The sequence below is a fragment of the Etheostoma cragini genome, chromosome 16 (genome assembly GCF_013103735.1).
Source record: "Etheostoma cragini isolate CJK2018 chromosome 16, CSU_Ecrag_1.0, whole genome shotgun sequence".
In the NCBI taxonomy this organism is placed as follows: domain Eukaryota; kingdom Metazoa; phylum Chordata; class Actinopteri; order Perciformes; family Percidae; genus Etheostoma; species Etheostoma cragini.
The window spans coordinates 8,341,257-8,356,657 of NC_048422.1; the positions used below are offsets into that span (position 1 = coordinate 8,341,257).

Genomic DNA, 15,401 nt, shown 5'->3' on the forward strand with positions numbered 1-15,401 from the left:
GGGGGGGGGGGGTGAATCATGCAACAAGCAACAAGCTTAAACAGAGCTGCAGCCACATGTACTGTATGCACATCTGTAATGATGACAGATTCACCCTGCCAAACTACACACAATCTAATTTTTTTTTCTCCAAACAGTTAAGCTGGCCATAATGCGTTTTTTTTTTGTCATTTTGAAAAGAGAGCATAAACCATTTCTTTGTCTTTCCCCTATCTTTTGAATTTGACATTTTGATCAAAAATACAGTCCGATGGACTTCTGTTCGGACATCCTTAAGAAAACTCCCCATGCGTGTTTACACAATCAAGCAAACATTGTCTGTTATGATCTTAAGTTTCTGTGCAAATGTTCTTCGTGTCAATGTTGGTCAATGGTTGTCACAACAGCCATGTCTAGATAGACAGCCATGCAGAGCAGGAGTCCTCCTCCCTGTTCAAGTAGTAGCGTGTGACTAGCTAGCAACGAGTTTTCTTTCCTCACACCAGAACTTGATTGTTACTAATTGCAACCTGCTGCTCTGAATATTTGCTGCTAATCAAACGCGCAATGGGATCTATCAACCGATTACCTGCTGAGCAAAATCAGACAGATTGTAGAGCTGAGCAAAATATCGCTATTATATCAATATCGTGATATGAGACTAGCTATCTTCTTAGATTTTGGATTTCATAATATTGTAATATGACATAAGTGGTGTCTTTTCCTGGTTTTAAAGGCTGCATCACAGGAAGGGGACGTCACCTTCTCTGAACTTAGCAGACTGTTCTAGCTGTTCTATTATTTACCCACTTAGTTATTAAATACACATTACTGTTGATTATTTATCAAAAATCTCATTGTGTAAATATTTTGTGAAAGAACCAATAGGCGACACTACACTATCGTTGCTGTATCCATATCAAATATTGTGATATTTGATTTTCTCCAGATGACCAAATCTGGAGATGACCAAACGCAGGAACCCTTTTTTATTTATTTATTTATTCTTTCAGGCTAGGTGTGATGTCTCCACTATAAAATGCTGCCGAAACCACCAGTATTTATATTAAGTAATTGAAAGACTGACCTCACACCGGCCTCTTCATATGTGGCACAAAGATCTCTGCAGATATTCCATTAAGGATGGGCGATCTCAGATCATCCTGTCATCACTATCTCATCCCAAAAATATTATTATTATATATTATATTATATAGGGAATGCGTTTAAATGACATCTACTCCTTTTGAGAAAAAAAAACTAAAAAAAAAAAAAAAAACAACAACCTGAAAACAATGAGCCTCAGAAGGGATTCAAGCATCAGTACACCAAGCTGGGAAAGAGAGAGACTCCTTGCAGGTTAAAGGTCACTGTGAGGCGTGTCAGCTTGGTTCCACTTGCTGTAGAAAGTTGAACCCAATGGCCCCGGCAATCAAGAGTCACTGTACTTAATGTGGGCCCTTCACAATAGAGCTGGCGCACTGTCCATTTATGGATCGCTGTTATGGGAAACGGAAGCAGGTAGGAGTCATCCAGACCCTAGATAACAGAGAAAGGGGTGCTCGGGCAGGGGTTGGGTGATTAGCTGATGTTGTGACTCATCTCCTGATGAGCGCAGCTTGACAATGTTGCTTATTTATTGGGAGTCGAGATGCTTCATCTCCATGGCAATGTCTTTACACAACAGATAAGTGGTGGTCCTTACAAATGGACATGTGGGGTTGGACTCCTGTTGTGGATCAGAGCAGGGCTGGCTGAACGCATGGACCCCGTCATGCTGCACCGTTGGAGTGGCCGCCCGGTTTATGGGGAAACAAATCGTAACCATGATTATTTTGGTCAATGTTTAAATCCTGTACTAAATTGACTTGTGGAAAGATGTTATGATGTTGGAATTGAGAAGGAGAAAAAATAAAAAGGAATTGACTTGCAAAGTGTAATGTATAAAATATTTTTTCTTGAATACTCTGGTTTTGTGATCGTTAAAACGTGAGTCCTTACAGAGCCCTGAGTTGTACAGACTCAGATGCATGATTACTTCAGAGACAGATCACCTGTGATCTTCTGACTCTACGGTGTGTTAGCTGGAACAGGTTGAAAACAGAGGAGTCGAAAGGGAAAGAGATCACACACAGCTATGGGATGGCAGCTTCTTAGCGTTACAGTGCAGATCCATCTGGCCGTGCGATGCTTCTGTCGCGCTGCGCTCCACTCTACACCTATGGGTGACATTAAGCAACTTTAACGCACCCGCTAAGCATCCCATTCAAATCCCTTGAACGTGACTCGACTATCCTGTAGAAGTAGACCAAAATCTTTCAAACTTTGTCGATCTGAAATAAAGACAGATATGAGCTGTATGGCCTATTTCTCGCTTAAGACATTTTGTAGAACATGTTTCAGGGGAGTATTTTTGTAAATTATGACCTTGTGTTCAGTCCGGGCCACCATGACAGTGGTTTGAAATTCTCCGGCAGCCAGACCCAATCAGCTGCCGGTCAGGGGCGTGGAGCATCAGTTGTGTCGCCAAAGTGGATTAGCACTGTTAGGCTGCGTTCAGGCTGCCTGCAGCTCTTTCCGTTTGCATGACAAGGAAACACTATGAGAGACAAGAATGTACTGACCTGCCCGGGAGTTTGGGTAATAGCTGAATGTTTCTTGCAGCAACAAAGCATTTGCTATTGCTGTCTCTCTCGTATCTTTTCTCTCTCTCTCTCTTTCTCTTTCTCTCTCTCTCTCGCCCGCAACATAAAGCTGCCTTCAAGTGCGGTCGGAAACGTCAATCTGTAAATAATCTGATGGAATTTAAAGTCTATTTGTGCTTTTTCATGGGGGTTAAGAACACAACAGGATGTCACACAAAAGGGGCATTTCATTGACACTCCCCCTAGCCACACCGCCCTTTAGAAAATTGTGTGAATGCCCGCTTAAGGACCTGTATGGTCCCCTGCAAGGTTTTGAGGGAAGTGGATGGAGTTGATTCCTGTGTTGTCCATCACCCAGAGTGTCCTGCAGTGCCTTGATGGAGGGCAGCCAACAACGGGTGGTGATGTGCTGCACAATATGTAATTCTGTTATCGTTTTCCATATATCCACTGGTGCAGTAAACGCATCTGCAACGCATTTGCGACACATCGCAAAAGGCACTCATTCAATTCAATGTTCAATTTCTTCAACAAACCAATGTTGGAAAACATTTCCTTTCATTTGTTTCAAACTCAACAAGCAGTTCACAGTATTTTAGAAGAATCCTGAAAGCAGCGAAACTTAACACTTTAATATCTGTTTCACAAGTAATATCGTTTTTTGCAATATTCAACGTTTAGTCGCATATTTTCTTCATGTGGTGCAGTCCTAGTGCTTAGACTGGACAACGTCCTGAAGGTTGTTATTGGAAGATGAGGAAGTTGCACTTGACCAAACTGTGCTGGAAAGTGTTAGAATGTCGGACGTTTAAGCAGTAAATCAATTCGTCTAAATTACTGTACATGACTTTTATGCTAAGCAAAGTCTTAAGTCCGCTCTTTCTAGTCTTGTTAAGCGATGGTAAACTGGCTCCATGCTTCCTACGTTGGTCTGGGTTTTTTATTGTTGGCTGAACAGAGTCTACACCAGATGTTGAGCTTGTTTCGTGCATCATCATCTTTTGTATGCCGATACTATTGTTGACATACTATACAAATGAGTTTTTACTACTTTTTGACAACAAATGACAACAGTGATGCAGCACGTCTTTGGCATGGCACACACTCCAGTCTTCAAGGGTTCAAGCCTCAGATGCAGCCACTGCATCAACGCTGTTTGCTCCGAGCCTGCTTATTTGACTTTGCAGCTGGCTATGTAGGTGAGGAGATATTACAAGCACATAAGTTGATAAAGGATGAGAATCGGAGGCTAAAAACAGCTGAAGTGCAGCAGAGGGGTTGAGTGTAGCGAGCAGCAGAGTAGTGGAATTAGAGAGAATGAGGCAGAGAGAGCGCTGAGGGATTGTGGGAGTAATCCCTTGGCCATCTGTTTCTCTCTCTGACTCCCTCTCCCCCCCTCCCTCTTAAGCACCTGATCAGATCCAGCAGCCAAGTGGAAGCACACCACTGTCTGCAACAGTGCAGTAGTAGATCCTGGCGTCACTTCCTGCTTTCTGCCTGACCTTCCATCTATGCTTTTATTTTTCCTTCAAATAAACCAGTCTTACATGGACTCTGGATTTTTAGAATGTCAAGAACTGTTTGGGTAATTCACAAAAAAAAAATGTATTTCTTTATTTTGCCAGTTTGAAAAATGTGATGCCAAGTAGTATTTCCAAGTTCCAATTGGGATTTAGGAATATCTGAAATCAAATCGGGGGACAGCCGCGGGGTTGTTTTCTTGTTGTCTATGCAATTTGATCTGACTGCACATTCGGTCCTGATGAAGCACGTTAATAGATTTTCCCGACTGTTAAACTATCCGGGCCCTGTCATGCACCCGGCGCAGTGCAAAGCCCAACGCAAGTGTCATTGCTAGTTTAAGGCCGACGCAGTTGTCAATGTCCCGTCCTGCGCCCGCATCGTTTAAATAGCAAATGCACCAATGTACATCTGTGCGTGCATGGGCGTGCTGGTCTTACAGGGAGGTGTGTTCAGGTGCATTCTTGGCGTATTGTTATCTTGAGGCAGCGCAAAATGTCCATGCCATTGACTAAGAAAAACATGGTCTAAAGTCAATAGCGCAGCATTTCATTTATTTTAACAACAAAATTGTAAAATGCGCCTGGGCTAATGCTCAATGGTGTTTTAAGCCCCCAGCGTCTCCTTCTAGGCAAAGCTGCGACCGCTGCCTTCAAGGCACCTAACCCTAAGAAGGAGACGTTGGGGGGCGTTTTTCCTCCGTTTACTAGCGAAAGTGGATTTGTACACGCCCTAAACGCTAAATGCAGTGCGCTTAGTTAATTAAAATAGGGCCCTCAATGTGTATTGCCTAAGCATGATTTTTTTTGCTTATTTATTCATTAATATGTGTGTCATATTAAAATGCCCAATCATATTAAGCATGTTTTTCAGCCCAAAAAGCCTGTCCTTTGAATGCTAATAGCTTATAGCCTAGTTGTATGTTGTATGTAGTTGATTTTGGGGTGCAAAGTTAGTACAAAAAAAGAAAATGTATAAGTTTACCCTAGCAATTTTCACACTTTTATCAAAGTAAATGAGACGCTTTATCCTTATTGCACATATTGCAGCACATGGGTACCGTGTGTTTTTTTTCTCCAAGTTTGTATGCGTGTAAAAGCAAAAAATAACTATAAACTATAAAAATAATAAATACAAGAAAAAGAGATTTCTTCATAATATGGGCACTTTAAATTAAGTGAAACTTCCTGCATTCAAAATGTTACTTAAGTGAAAGTAAAGTGTAATCAGGAAAAAACCTTCTCAAACTATTTAAATTTCCCAATGCAGAAAGATTAAAATCTATTTAATCAATCGTAAAAATCTTTAAATTATATTTGTGAAGCTGGATCCATGACATGTTGAAATTTAGAAATGACAAACGTTAATTAATATTATATTAATAAAATAGTTGCAATTCATTTTCTGTCCTTCAGTTAGGTAATAGTTTCAGTTGTACATTTTCATGTTTTGTGTGCAAAAAATGTTAATTTGTAAAGTAACTAAAGCTGCCAGATACTGTCTACAATATATAGTGCGGGAAAAAGTACACTATTTTCCTCTCCGATGTAGTGGAGTACAAGTATAAAGTAGCATGGAAAGATAAGACTCAAGTAAAGTACAAGTACCTTAAAATACTAAAATACTTAGTACATTCTACCACTGGAAAAAAGGAAATGTTGTTGACACTTTGGGAAACATGAAATAAAATAAAACAACCAAAAAGTCAGCAAAATATCAGTCACGTAGCACAGAATATTATTTAAATACTAGAAAACAATATACAGTAAATGAAATAATAGGATACAACATACATACATGCAATATACATGAATACATGAAATAATAATAGGATGAAATACAAGAACAAATATTTTAATATTTTACAATATTCCATGTTAAATATTTTACACTATTACATTTGCACAAACTGTATATAGACTCTGTACTACACTTAGTATTTTTACTATTTTTACTATACCATTTCTGCCATACCACTTGGACATAACATTGCACAGATTGTTTACAGACTCTATGTTTGACATGTGTTTTTGGTAGACTCTCAATACTGTATCTTGTGTGTTCATATTGTGCATATTTAATATGTAACTCTATGTTGTCTCGCACGTTTATGCGTTGTCTTGGCCAGGTCGTTGTTGCAAAGGAGAATGTGTTTTCAATCGGCCTACCTGGTTAAATAAAGGTTAAATAACAACAAAAATGTACAACTAGCCTTACCAAATAGTGAGCTAAATGGCCTCTGAAGCCATGGAGGGACCCAGCACAGAAAATGATAAGCATCAGTTTCCACCATAATGGCCCTGGTTTATTGCCCTCTGCTCTGTGTACCACAGCCCTAAATAACATCATGCCATTTGGGACATGAGGCCGCTGTGCCAGCTCATTCGCCCCAGTGACAAGGAGTTGGACACATGGCTGAAATGAATTAGTGGAAAGCCCCAAAAAACCTGGAAAAATCACACTGCTGGTTTCTCTCCACATTTGCCCTGCTCCCTTTCCGCTTCACAGTGTGGTATGTACAAGACAGGAAACGCTTCGGAAGAACTTTGTTTTTCTTCCCAACTTTGTGATAACAAAGTTCCTTTTTTTCCCACCGTTATCCTTAATGACAACACTGTCAAAAGACTGAGTTGTGATCCTTAATTCTTTTAATTGTCCTAATTTGGGCTAAAATTGTAAAATCGGGGGGATGACTTGTTCAATTCTTAAGCAGGAGGGATGTTTCAGACAGGAGAGAAAATTGCATTCTTCTCCCTTCTGCATAGTTATTTTTTGCATGACAATAAGAAAGCTTCATTTGTGCCTCCGTCATCCCGTCCTGCCATCTGCCATGTCGAGCTCCAGAGCTTTAGTAGTTTCTATGCCTGAACACATAAACCTCCAACAGTAATCACAATTAATCCCCTCCAAAGCGCTTCACAATCCCATAAAAGTTATTGTATAGATGCGTCAAGGGGCTAAAGATGGTCTAAAAATAAACCGAAATAGCTTGCATTTTTGCCCCATTAAAGATTTTGTTAGATTTTTGTTTTGCTGTTGACAGTTTTTGTTACTATTAGATTATTTTCTGGACATCTTTAGGCCTTTATTTTGACAGGACAGCTGAAGACATGAAAGTGGGCGGAGAGAGAGAGGGGAGAATGACATGCAGCAACGGGTCGCAGGTCAGAGCCGAACCCGGTCCTACTGTTGTGATGCGTAAACCTCTACGGGTGCCTGCTTTACCAGCTGAGCCACAGGGCGCCAGTTTTTTTACCTTAAAACCCATCTGTCCCGGCCCACTTTTGCCTTTGTGTTTTGTGTGTGTGTTTACTAGCTGTTGTGTGTAGTGAAACAGCTGTCTGGCCGTATTCTTCTTGATTGTATTAAAGTTGATAGTTACCAATCAAATGAAATGCTTTTGCCAACTCTAATAAAATGTGCCTGTTACTCTTTAGTACATTATTTTTCCACATAATCTAAAAACTCAAATATTACAGTAGATTTTGATGACAAATATTCCAATACCAATTAGTAAGGTTGGGCCTTTTTTAGATTTTAACAATTTAAATTCCAATACGGATTCTACGCAAGACAAGCAAGCTCGGTTCACGTATATTAAAGGCAAAGAGTCAGTGTCACCTTAATCCAAAGAAATCTAGCCATTGTTTCGGACAATTTGATGAACAGAAATTATATGTATATAAAGCTTGAGTAAACAAAACCCCAATCAACAAAACTTATTTAAAAACTACTAATAATTAAATATTACATTAAAATCATCAGGAGAGTCCAACACAGCCAGACTCTGGTAGCAATGGTCAAATGAAGCATCGCGAACCACAGTCTTCCTTTTCTGAGCTCACTAGATGGCGCCCTATTTTCAAAGAAAAAGGTTTAAGGAATGGCAATTCAGTGTGTTTTCAACCCTTTGTTGAACAGAGATCGCCATCTAGTGAGCTGATAAAATAGCGACAGTGGTTTGCCAAGCTTCATTTGACCATCACTGGACTCTAAACGTCAAAACTGAGATCAGCGCTCCTATTCAAGTTGATGCTCTGTTTGTTCACTGATCGCAATTTCTATGATTTTGGCGCCAGTGATTTTCCTTCGGTGCTGGCTAACACCTCTTTTGGGGGGGGGGGGGGCACCAAATAATCCTCTATGCAGAGAAGAGTACAATTAGATTTTGATTCGGTGGTGATTTACAGTTTTACAGGCCCTTTCCAAGGTAAACTAGAGCGCCTCTTACTGAGCTCCGTGGCTGGAACACAACGAGCGCCTGGAAGTACGGTGGCCGCTACGGAAACCACAACTTTCGCGTGTTAAATTTGAAACGAATGTGATCTGATTCAAAACTCAGGTTTCCAAACAATTCCCCCCCCCCAAAAAAAAACTCCAATGGAAGTTGGAACAGGTTCCCGATGCCCAATCCTACAGATTAGGCTATTGTTCTTAAAAGTTTTTTTGTATTATGCGCAAACTGTCACATGTCTCTTTGTAATTTTTTGAACTTTCCAAAGCTTGACTCATAAAAAAAACCTGATAAATATGATTTGATATAAGAACAAAGATTGATATTGTTATTTATTTTACTTCTGAACGCTAGCAGAGGTTGGGATTATTCATCCGGTGTTGGAGGGTTTTCCGAATCCGAAATACTTTATTGATCCCTGAAGGGAAATTCTGTGTTGCAGTTGCACAAATACTATACATATCAAGTAGAAATATAAATAAAGAAATATGAGTGTGGTTATATATGGTATTTACATAGTTGAAAGGAATGATACAATACATTATTTACATAATTAAGGAGTTTTAATGCTGAACAGTAATGATAATAATAATGATAATAATGGTAGCAGTACTGCACACAAAAGGGTTGTATTTATAAAAGAACAGCTTGTGTACCAGGAGTACGAGTAAACAATAGTTCTCCAATGGCAGTTACTATGGTAGAGTCAAGGTAAATATAAATGTAATAGGGGAATGGAAATGAACCGATTTACATGATAGTATCATGAGTGATAAAAAAGCCACCCAATCAGGGAAGGCGATGCATGAATTCAATGAAAACATTCAATGTTTTTGTTTTTTAATAGCATTTTCACGCTGCCCACCGTAACAAATAGCTCATCTGTTTTGCGCATTAAGTGTTCCTGCTTTTGCGGACGACAACATCGTGAGGCGGCTGACGTGTGTGTGTGATTCAGGTGTCACGAGTCATCGACTCCCGGCTTGTATGCATATAAATGAATTTGTCAGGTTTCAATAACATGAGACTGTTTACTTTTCATTGCTCATGCCCAGATATGTTATCATTTCTGACTTGTTTTTCCATACTTGTTTCACATTGTGCTCAACATCATTGTTTTTTTGATGTTGTTCTTTTGTTTTTGTTACAACAGTGGATTCCAAATAAGATGTCATTTTAATCTGTTGTACAATGAGCCTAATCATTTTTTTCTGTTTTGTGTTGCAGTGAAAAAAGCCAAGCTCCATGGACTTCCAGGTCAGTACTACTGTATTCAAAACCTTTTACTTTTTATGAACTATTAACTGTATTTGTTGTGTGGGGGTGTGCAAAAAACAAATTGGCATGGGGAACTTTCCATAAGATCATCACTCAATGCAAATCAAACCGGCTGTTAAGCTAAAATAAATCCAACCATGCCAATCTCTAGGTATGGTGAAGGGTATGTGATGGGGGGGGGGGGGGCTATTTTAAGTCCAAAGGCCAAGCGAACTTTATCAGGATGAATAGTATCCTGGATCCATGAAATAACTGGCCTTTAATAATAGGAATAGGAATTTAACAAAGGGGTGAGAATACTTATGCCCACTGTATTTTAAGGAAAAACATTTCATTCATTCACAAAGAAAATTGGTGTCCTTTAAGCTTGGATTTTTTGTCTCATTTTTTACTTAAGGCATTTAATCAATTTCCAAGAGATTGTTTTTTTTGTTCCTCTTTTTAGTCAACTTAAGCAGGGGTTCCTATACTCATGAGGAGCACTAGCACTGTACATCATAACAGGATGTTTAAAAAAATAAACAAATCCGTATGAATAATATGGATATGAAGACATACATACATACATAGGGAAAGTAACTACATGCACATACTGTGAATCGTTTTTTTTTTAATCAACAATCGTTTTTGAATCAATATTGAATTGACGCTCGAGCCTAAAAATCGGAATCAGATCATGACATTTCCTGAATTGTACACCCCTGTTGTCTTGACATGAACACAGTCTGAGTCCTCATTAAATTTTAAGATCGGAGCATATTCTGTGGCTCCTGTGGGAGTAGTTATGTTATTTTAAGGCAAGTTCAGTGACGTGATCTACACCCAGCGTCGAGCTGTAGGGAAGTGTGTCCAGCAAACTCCCAACAATGTGGCCATTTACAATGTTTAGAGCGAGACCTCTAACCAACCAGCAGACCTCACTAAATTCGAATTAGCTTTATTGTTTTTGGAAGTACGCCACATACACTCAGCTGCTCAGTCAGGTAATCAGTCAAATTCTGGTTAGTCACTGAAAGCTAGCCTGGACCTTGCATTACGCAATCCAGTGTCCTTCTACGGCAGGCTGTGCACAGGTGAGCTTAGATCATTGGCTGCTAAGTCCAGATCTCCAAACTCTCCACCTAAGCTAATCCTTATAGTGTTCAGCCTTACACCTTCCTTTAAGCCCTATGACGTTTCTGGCAACAGCAAAGACAGAAAGTCATGGCAGCTTTAGATCTGCCTCCCTGACTGACCCCGTTTTAGCTGAGAATAATTGCTGAAGTTAATTACCCAGGTCTCTACATTTGTTCAGTGTGTCTTTTTTTTTTTCAGCCCCTTCACCTTTTGTGAAAACGGAGGGATTTAGTGAGGTGTCCACTTTGTGTCAAAAGCAGCACTATTCTACTTTGAGGTATTGGTTTTAGATTGCCAGCCTGTGCTGGACTTCTCTGTCTGTCTCTTCCCTCCCTCTCTCTCCTGGGCCACACCACATGTGACACCTGTCCCAGAGCAAACATCAGGGAAATTCAGTTAAGCCTGTCGTCTCCCTTGCGAAATGTAAACATAAGTCAGTTTTTTCTTCTTCTTTGCTACAGGACAAAGAAGGATTTGTCAAATACAATCCGTTAAGAGATTTAGAACAGCAAAAGGTCACGTGCATACTGTACTCATTTGTGCACATTTGTATATGTTTTGCACATGCTGTGGAGTGAAATAAGCATTGTGTGAATGAGAAGCATACATGATAATGGACTGGTGTTGTCAGCAGAATCTACAATCACATTTGGAAGTGGATAATATTATTGTATCTTGACGTACTGTATGGTGACAAAATGATTGTTCCATGCTATAATTTTTGAGCTTATATGGTCCAAATTAATATTTAAAATGAAATAGTTATAGAATCCTAAGACGGATATGTGATGTGAGAGATTTTTGTTCGATATAACAGTTTATTGCATTGAACATCAATTAGTTTATTAAATTTTAAAAAGTTTGGATGTTATGAAAAACGTGAATGAAAACAGGATGCAATGATTTGTAAATCCTATTTAACCAATATTCAATTTAATATACAACAACAACAACAACATATTTAATGTTTAAACGGATATACCTTAGTCATTTTTTGCAAATATTCACTCATTTTGAATTTGATGGCTGAATCATGTTCCAAAATAGCTGGGACAGCGGCATGTTGCACTATTATTGCTTGATCCACGCCTTCAGTTGCTCAACAGTCAGGGGTCTCTTTTTCATATTTTGTGCTTCACATGGGCCATACATTTTAAATGGGAGACAGGTCTGGACTGCAGGCACGCCAGTCTAGTACCTGCACTCTTTTACTATGAAGCCACGATGTTGTGACATGCTCAGAATGTGGCTAAGCATTGTCTTGCTGAATAAAGTAAGGACGTCCCTGTAAAAAGACATTGCTTGGATGGCAGCTTATGTTGTTCCAAAACTTGTATGTACCCTTCAGCATTAATGGTGCCTTCACAGATGTTCAAGTTACCCATGCCACGGGCAGTAACACACCCCCATACCATCACAGATGCTGGCTTTTGAAGTTTGTGCTGATAACAATCCGGATGGTCCTTTTCTTCTTTGGTCTGGAGGATCTCACGTCCGTGATTTCCAAAAAACAATTTGAACTGGGATCTTGTCAGAACGCAGCACACATTTCCACTTTGCATCAGTCCAACTCTGTTGAACTCAGGCCTAGAGAAGCCGGCGGGTGTTTCTGGGTCAGGTTGATAAATTGCTTTCACTTTGCTTGGTAAAGTTTTAGCTTGCACTTCTAGATTTAACGAGAAGCTATGACAATGGTTTCCCAAAGTAGTCCTGAGCCCAAGTTGTCATTTCCTTTTACATGATTATTTAATTTATTAATGTTTTTAATGCGGTGCGGCCTGAGGGATCAATACAATTGAGAAATCAGTTGTTCATAAAGTGGTGAACCCCCCCCCCGTGTTCCATGTTCTAAACAGGTGTTTTTTGGGCAGTCTTTTGTTGGCCCTTTCCAAGCTTTTTTGGAACTTGTTCCAGGCATCACATTCAAAACTTGTGAATAATAATAAAGTTTTATCAGTTTGACCATGAAATATCTTTCTATCTGTCAATTGAATACAGAGAAGGTTGAAAAGGATTTGAAAATCATTGTATTCTGGTTTCATTTACGTTTTACACAACGTCCCAACTTTATTGGAATTTGGGGTTGGTACTTTACCATAGCGAGTATCCTACTTTCCCTAGTCTGGTACTGCCAGGCCGATCTCCTCAGCGCTGCGGAGGAAGGTCTGGCAACAGGATCATCCCGTCCTTGATAAGGGAAAAACCTCCTGGGTTGATTGCATCTCTTTAAACCAACAACAACCGTTTTGGGCGGTGCTAAGCTCCAGACGCAGCAAGCGGTGGTCTTCAAAGTGGTCTCGGGAAGAAATTTGTTTAGGGGGAACATTTGCACCCCGCAAAACGCCAGATGCATTATTGAGTGAAGAAACTGCTCACACAATACAGTAACATGAGATATATAAATTAGCTGGATACATGGTTAAACTTAATTTTCTCTTACCAGTGTATTTCGTCTACAGCAGATCCCTGCCAATTGGTCCCAATGTCGGTAAATGTTGTTTACATATTCTTTGTAAATCTTGACAATCATTCCCCGAAATAACCGAGCAAGCCTGCCTTGTTGCACAATCCAAATATAATTCAAGTGCTCAGAGGTTCCGGTTAATGTTGCTCGATGCGACAGAGTTTAAATTAAAAACAAGAAAGCGGAAATTGAGTGATTGATGATCTAGGATTGTGCCAAACCCGTGGGGCAACACCAGGTTAAGGAGGCTCTCACACCACAGCGTGCTAACCTGCCTCCTCCAGTCATTTAAGTCAGGGAAGGGGGCAGAGCAAAAGCAGTGTGTACTAGGCAGTAGGGGTATAAACCGTTTGCCTTTCAACACGCACAGATTTTGCTCTGCCACTGCAGTGTGAAAGCAGCTTACCAATCTTACCTCTGTGCGATGTAGAGAACACTGAGGGACGGACATTGTGATTGACGAAATTTGGCATTTGGTAAATGTTTGATGATGACGTTGAAATAGTAACTAAATTTGATTATGTTATTATAAAATGAAAGCAATAACGCATTTTTGTCTCATGTAATGAGGCACATTTAAAACTTAAACAGTGTAGGCATTTTTCTCGTAGATTTTGCAATAAAGACCCGATACATTTTGTCTCTCTTCCTTAAAAGTTCCTGCATGACGCTCCAAGTAAATAACAAACAAAACCGAGCAAGTTCGTCCCTCTGACCTAAGTAGCTGTCACTAACCCCCACCCCCTCCCCCAACCTGTTGGCTGGAAGGGGTTTGTCTCCAGAGACCAGGCATATTCTGCTCCGTGGATCTGCACTGATTCTCTGGAACAAGGAGCAGCCTTGGTTAGAGACTGGCACTTTGTTTGTCTTTAGGGTCAAGGAATAAATTTCTTAACATCACATGGTTATTTATTATTCTTTGCTGCTTATTATAACCCTGAGAGACGTGTGATTTATTGGAAGAGCATTCAAAGTTGACACAAGGCTTGTCTGGGATGTGTGTTTGCGATGTGCTTTCACCACACCTTTGGATGATAGCTGTTAGGCCTTACTTTGGACTCCTTGGAGTCCCTCCCTTGGATGAGCCTGTGGCTAGCTGCTGGAGTTCCACAGGGTACTGGGTATTGATACGGGCTGGATTTGTGTGCGTGTGTTCAGTCTGTACAAATGTTGTCTGTCAGAATTTAGATTTTATTTCACAAAATCAGCTTTTGTTTCAACAATGCTCTAAGTGTGTAGAGTACACATCCAAATGATACTGTTCCAGAGGTTTTTTTGCATAGAGGGATTTTTGGTGACCCCAGTGAGGTTTTAGAAAGCCCCAAAGGAAAGTCAGCAGTGCAAAAATGATAACAATTAAGAGAAAACAACAACACTTGAAATCCTCTCCGAATGTGTTCAACAGCAATTTACCAAACAACTGTTGAACAAGCAGATCAAAAACTTGAATGTGAGCGCTAATCTCAGTTTTATCTTCCAGAGTCTGGCCATGTCAGATGCTCCCACTGATTTTAACAGGCATATTTAAATATTAATAATATTCTATGAAGCAGTTTTGTTAATCAGGGTTTCATTTGTGCAAGCGTAATAGACATTTTTGTTTATAATATTGTCAGTAATAAGAGGCCCATGTAAAGTTTTCTGTCAGATAAGGTAACACAGAGACTCTTTGCCTTTACTCACGCTTGTGACCCCGGCAAAGGCCCATTTTTACTCAAGAAACATCCTGTGTTCACATTATGTCCATTTGAGAACTCTGTGCACTGAAATGGATGAAGTTCTCATGAACAGCAATGGTAGAAAAGTCCTCCGATACGTCTACGTCTTGACTTGCATGCAGTATTGATGAGTAGTCTGAATTTGAAATGTCAGCTTTCCGACTGCCTGCTTTTCCGTGACTGTATTGAAAAGTCATCATCAATCAATAATGGAAGAGGACGCTTGACTGAGGGCTCAGGGGTGAGTGGGTGGTTAACAGGAAGTGAGCAGGACATGAACAGGACAAGGAGCCCGCATCATCCCACAATTCAACCTCAACTGATGTGTCCTCTTTACCACACGCCAACTGCTGCGCCTCCACTAAGTCACTGTAATGTGTGTGTGTGTGTGTGTGTGTGTGTGTGTGTGTGTGTGTGTGTGTGTGTGTGTGTGTGTGTGTGTGTGT

General features: G+C 40.1%; 1 protein-coding gene and 1 long non-coding RNA gene across 2 annotated transcripts in view; both read left to right on the forward strand.

Moving 5' to 3' along the window:
* Window positions 1–15,401, forward strand: part of LOC117959906 — a 55,752-nt gene that overhangs the window by 1,003 nt on the left and 39,348 nt on the right. The window contains exon 2 of the mRNA XM_034897304.1: window positions 9,607–9,636. Coding sequence (XP_034753195.1) covers window positions 9,607–9,636 — 30 coding nt within the window. The remainder of the gene's footprint in view (window positions 1–9,606; window positions 9,637–15,401) is intronic.
* On the forward strand, window positions 6,317–8,484 carry LOC117959910. The gene is made up of 3 exons (XR_004660029.1): window positions 6,317–6,327; window positions 7,297–7,302; window positions 8,367–8,484. It is a non-coding gene; the product is annotated as an uncharacterized LOC117959910 (long non-coding RNA).